Below are 6,000 nucleotides of genomic sequence, written 5' to 3' on the forward strand. Positions count from 1 at the left end.
AGTAGCAAAATTTTATGATTCTTACCTAGGTATATATTTAGTATAACCTCACTTTCTGAATTCACAACTAATAGTACTAATGCCACCATAAAAAAAATTTATGAGATACTTTAATTCTGTGCTACTAGATACTTTTTTTTTTTTTTTGAGTCTTTTTAGGTTCTCTGAAAAAAAATCCACATTCACTCTGGATAGGGGGTGGAAGATTTTGTCTGTTTTGTTCTGAAGGATTCCCCATCATTTAGTATGATGCCTGACACATAGATGGTGGTTAATATATATTTGTGTTAATTGTGTTAATATATATTTCTTTTATTCAAAAGAAACTAAAAATCTATATAAGAATGAATTAGTTTCTCAAAAACTTTATTTCCAACAAACATGAACTTGGATATACCTTTATACTCACCTCATCTTCGTTCTTCCCTAGACTAATTACCATTTTCCATATATATTCTGCTTCAGGAAGTATGGTTATGGAAGGAAAATATTTAAAAAATTATTTTACCATAACTGAGATTTTGAATAGTATACATGGGATGAGTAATCAGTACATGAAAAGGTTTTTTTTTTTTTTCTTAATATTTATTTTTTTTTAGTTTTCAGCGGACACAACATCTTTGTTTGTATGTGGTGCTGAGGATCGAACCCGGGCTGCTCACATGCCAGACGAGCGCGCTACCGCTTGAGCCACATCCCCAGCCCACATGAAAAGGTTTAACATGAGATTTTTAATAATCTCTTAATAACTTTTCTTTACAAAGACTTTAAAAACCAGAAAGAAAATACAAGATAATCACAGTATTAAACTTAAAAGACCCTTAGAACCCAGTTTAGGATAATATCTACCGCCTTAAAATAGGACTGTATTCCATAAGCACTATGTGAAGATGGATTTTGTGGCTACCTCAGGGGTCCACAGGAAGGAAGGCTAAGGCCATCTGCCCAGAGTATTGAACAGGAGTAAGCAAATGCCAGCAAATGATTTACATCCTAACTACATATGTTCTCTAGATAATCTGATATAAAAACAAAACCGAAAAACAAACACTTCAGTTGTGCAAGTTTTAACAAAATGAGCAAGTCTTCCATCAAATAATTCCCTATTGTCCAATTGTCATAAATACTAAATCAATCATTTTAAACTTTTCTGCTAGTTTCAGAGATTAATCAAGTTTAATACAAAATACTCAGAGACAAAATTCTAAATAGTGTTATTTAAAATGTCACTGATCAGTGCTTGTCTACAAACTCTTTGCTACCCTTCTGTAAGAAATATAGAATTGTTTTCAATAATTTTCATGACAATTTGATATTTTCATTGTGTTTTATAAAAGTTATAGGTCCAAAAGAATTTGAAATTTTCAAAAAAGTTATTCACCACAAGTAATTTGAGGATCATAGGTAGTTGAGAAACACTAAGAAAAATGTATACTCATGGGTGGGCATGGTGGTGCACGCCTATAATTCCAGTGGCTGAGGAGGCTGAGGAAAAGGATCAGGAGTTCAAAGTCAGCCTCAGCAAAAGGGAGGTGCTAAGCAACACAGTGAGACCCTGTCTCTAAATAAAATACAAATAGGGCTAGGGATGTGGCAGAGTGCCCCTGAGTTCAATCCCTGATACCAAAAAGGAAAGAAAAAAAAAAGTATCCTCCTCTTTGCCCCCAACTCTGTATTCAATCTTGACCTACTGACATTTGGGGCCATTACTGTGGTGGGCTTCCCTGTGCATAGCAGAATTTCTTATCAAACGTTAAACTATAAAATAGTATAATAGATAATTTAAACAACTTTTCATGATACTGGACACATGCCACAAGGTTTAAAAAAAAAAAAAAAGGTCAGTATCACCAGGATGATTGATACATACATACATACATACATACATATATATATTAGTCTTGCTCATATTACAAACAGGATCCAACAATGGCAGTCATGTACAGTTCTACTCATCCCATCTTTTTCTAGTAATGTGTTAAGCAGACAGCATGGTCTTAAGCACAGACTGATAGAAAAAGTTTGCCTCTCAAGTCCTCAAAGACTTGGAGAACTTGGAGTTAGAAACACCAGACCTCAAATACATCAGATCCTATTTTTTGCCCTTAGAAAACTGCACTTTTTAGCATCATCTCAGCATGCTATCCACCATCTTTGAGTGTATAAGGTACCCCCTCTAAGGCTCACCGTAATTTTTCCTTGATCTTCATCCATTAACTTAGTTTTCTCAGTTTTACTGTTTGATGTGTGTGAGTGTTCTCTCTGTTGTCCATTATTTTATTTCTACCACTAGTAATATTTATCTTGCTTGCTAGCAACTACCTTGCATCTTTGCTGGGGATTTTTTTTTGGGGGGGGGGTGGCACCATCACTTTGAATATACTTTGGTGTCTTCTTAGTTGTCTTAATCCCATAGTTACCTACTAAATTATTTAACTATGGTAAAATAATCTTTGCTTTTATAAGAGTGGTGAGAAAGTCATAATTTTCACTTTAAAAGTCAAAATCAAATGTATTTCTAAGATTGTAAGACAGTAGACAATAATAGCATCTCAGAAAAAAAATGTTCATCCTTATTTCAGAATTTCATAAATGCTGAGAACTAAATATATCTGATCATTTATTAGCCATATTTCTCTTTAGAATGCCTAATCTCAGAAAGGGTTCGCATAAATAAAAATAGTACATGAGTATATCCAATAATCTGTTTTGTTTTTTTTTTTTTACAAATCACAAAAGCCAGTTTGTAAGTCATTTTAAAACTTTATCTTTAAGGAAAGCTGTTATTCCGAGAGACACCTAAATTTTTCAAAAACATCTGCCTGCCTTGGAACAATCTCTGGTTCTAACTCTACCATTCTCTGTTGCTATAACATTAGACAAATTTTGTTCTCCTTGGTTTCCAGATCACTAAATGATCATCATATATCATCATACAGGCACTTTTCTTTTACAAAAGAGGAAAATGAAACGCAGAAAATAGAAATTACATATGATCATACTCTTAGAAAATAGTAGACTACAATCTAAACTTACAGATGATGAAGTTTACATACTTTCCACCACACAAGCTGCCTACAACTTCACCAATCCTCAAATAACTACTCACTTTCAATTTCTCCAGGTGGCAATACAACTTAGTTTAGAAATCTGAAAATAGTTTGGATTTTGTTTTCCACTCCAATTCCACTCCTTGCATTTGGTCATTGAGAACTGTCAATCCTTATCTACAATATCTTTCTCAATTCCATCTGCATTTGTACTTAAGATTATTTAATAGCTTCCCAACTGGAATCAATGCCTTATATCTTCTTATATTATTACTTCTCATGAAACTTTTCATTATGCCTCTGACTCCAGAAACTATCATTGCTTTCTTTGGACTATCTACCATATATATTCTCTACAACTCCATCAATTGGTCCCACCCTACCAAACCTCTATTCTCAAAAGTATCTAACATCAGGTCTCCCTGTCATCTCCTTACATAAACATATAAGTCTTTAAATATTGTCTCGGAATTATTTTTAGATTTTTATGTCATAGCTGCTTTCATACCTGTGTCTTTCTCCCCAATATACTTATGCTATTCCAAGAGAAACCTCTTTCTGTTTGACTATTTTCAGTCACACCCAGTGCTGTTCATAATCAATAACTGTGCAGTTTGCAAAATGAATTAGTGGAAAATCAAATTTTTATATTTTAAGGAATTAATGGAGCAAGTTAGCTAATAATGAAGTTAGCTCATGTAGAACATCAGTGAAATTACTACAGCTTTTTAAGAAAGTAGCCTTCAGAAGACAGATAATCTAGAAGTGAATGGCATCTTTGCGTATAATTTAGCCTATATTTTATTCTGTAATTGAATTAGATTTATAAATCTTAGATGGGGATAAGATAAATGTCATCCAAAGCAGAAATTTAAAATGTAATCAAATATATCATTTTAACTTGAGATTCAGTGTGTATAGCAAGCAACAAGAATTAGTTTCCAAAACAAAAATCTACTGATGAAATTCTCATTTCAACAGTCATTCTATAAAATACTATGTCAGACTGACGTAGGAGCAAGAGATGTAAAGACAATACCCATTTCATTGTACCTCACTTCTATTGCTGGCAGATATCTTAAAATAGAAACAGAAAATCTCAATTTCTTGACTCTCAAACAAGTTAAATGAGCATGTCCGTAATGGCTGGGGACAAAAAGGTAAGTTTTTTTTGTTAAGAAGTTAGGGATTTAGACAAGGAAAAAAGGGTAGCTGCCCCCAAGCCTGAAAAAGTTACTTGAGACAAACTAAAAAGGGTAGTTTTTCATACCATTTCCAATTGTATGAGTTCCAAACACCTAATTCTTTTTAGGAAAAAAATTCTTTCAAGATCAGAAATGTAAGCTATAATGAAGACTATAACATGAACTAAGAGCAGGCTAAGTTTCTTTTAAAAATTTAGTAAATGATGATGATTATTATGATGCCAAAAGTCATTTGCAAGCAAAGATATCCTTCCTCAAAACATCGTAATCTCAGTATTTTTGGTTCCCAGGACTGCAAGTAGGAGTCTTCTTTACAAGGCCACCTCCCTTTACCAAACAGTGGTGATTAGAGAGTTCAGTGGCTTTCCAGCAGATCAGACATGGAGAACCCAGCCTGAGTTCATTCATAGTCCATCAGCACCTCTGTACTCTGAAGAGCTGTAAGTTTTCTCAGGGTAGAAAATGTAAGCTGAGGTGTCACAGAGGAGGAAAGTGATCCTCACATAGGTCACAATTATGTAGCTGGGATCAAGCCACATGCCACATCTCTCACAGCATCTAACACACAGCAAGGGCTCAATATGTTCTGTTTTCAATTTACTTCAAAAATCATTAATGTTCCCTAATTTGCCAAGGATTTAAAAACTATACTTAAAACTAGTTGCTCTAAAAATTGGGTCACATGAAATTTACAGCTTTGAGTTTGAGAATTTCCTTTTAGGTTTCATGTCAATATACCATCAATTATTAGCATTAAGGTGCTAAGAGAACCTAGATATCATGGAGGTCTACAGGGGAAATCATTAAAGCACCTGGAACTCTTTTAACCTCCTGTTCCACTGCCTTCCCCACACACCATGTCCTTCTTTAAGACATCACATTTGATCTGAAGAGTTAAGATGGGTAATGACTCAAAAACGAATAATCAAATTTTACCTCCCAATTCCCCAATCTGTCAAGGCCCTTCAAGAGTTCTAGCAGAGTACTGCTCATAGAGTGAAACAAATGATTCCTTTCCAAGGTGACTGTACTCATTTACAGGGTCATGTTTGAAAAATAGAATCCAGCCATTAATATCAACGTTTGTGACTTTATAGAGTTTCAATAAACAACAACAACGGGCAGAAAAAAAAAAGGCCAAAAATATGTGAAAATCCACCATTCAGTCGTATTATGCTTTAGTACTGGGATTTCACAAAATGGGAGGACATCATCACTGTATCAGTGACTAACTTCTGATAAGCATATGGAAACACAAGCCGCCCAGCCGGGTAAAATCCACGCACTGGAAAGGAAACGTGTTACGGATAACGCCTTGACATTTGAGATAGTTAACCAGGAGGGGAGCGGCAGAGACCGGGGCCCGCCCTCCCGCCTCCCCGCCACCGGCCCCACCCGAGGGACCTGCAGTTGGCCCCGCACCCCGACAGCAGTGCCAAGTCACAACTGCAAGGGACTTCCTCTGCTCGGGCGGGGTGGACCTGAAGGCCCGCGGGCCCCTGTCCCTCCTCCGGGCCTCGCTGCGCTCCGGAACCCGGCCGAGCGACCCCAGGCCGGGCCTCGGTCGCCCGCGGCGCGCACCTGAGGATGTTGTCGGCGTAGGTGAGCAGCAGCTTGGAGGCCTCCAGGAAGGTCTCCGGGGTGTTCTGGCAGAGCTCGGCCACCGCCGGGGACGCCGCGCCGGAGCAGCTGCCCAGCGCCGCCGCCGCCATGCCTGAGCGCCCGCGGGCGTCTCCGCCCCTCGC

General features: G+C 37.1%; 1 protein-coding gene across 2 annotated transcripts in view; it reads right to left on the reverse strand.

Annotated features, from left to right (window-relative positions):
* The window catches only part of Ngly1 (N-glycanase 1), a 51,258-nt gene extending 45,258 nt beyond the window's left edge, over positions 1-6,000 (reverse strand). For both annotated transcript variants that reach the window (XM_026406103.2, XM_026406111.2), the window contains exon 1: positions 5,837-6,000. In XM_026406103.2, coding sequence (XP_026261888.1) covers positions 5,837-5,967 — 131 coding nt within the window. In that variant the 5' untranslated portion in view covers positions 5,968-6,000. The remainder of the gene's footprint in view (positions 1-5,836) is intronic.

Source organism: Urocitellus parryii, chromosome 3 (genome assembly GCF_045843805.1).
Source record: "Urocitellus parryii isolate mUroPar1 chromosome 3, mUroPar1.hap1, whole genome shotgun sequence".
Classification (NCBI taxonomy): domain Eukaryota; kingdom Metazoa; phylum Chordata; class Mammalia; order Rodentia; family Sciuridae; genus Urocitellus; species Urocitellus parryii.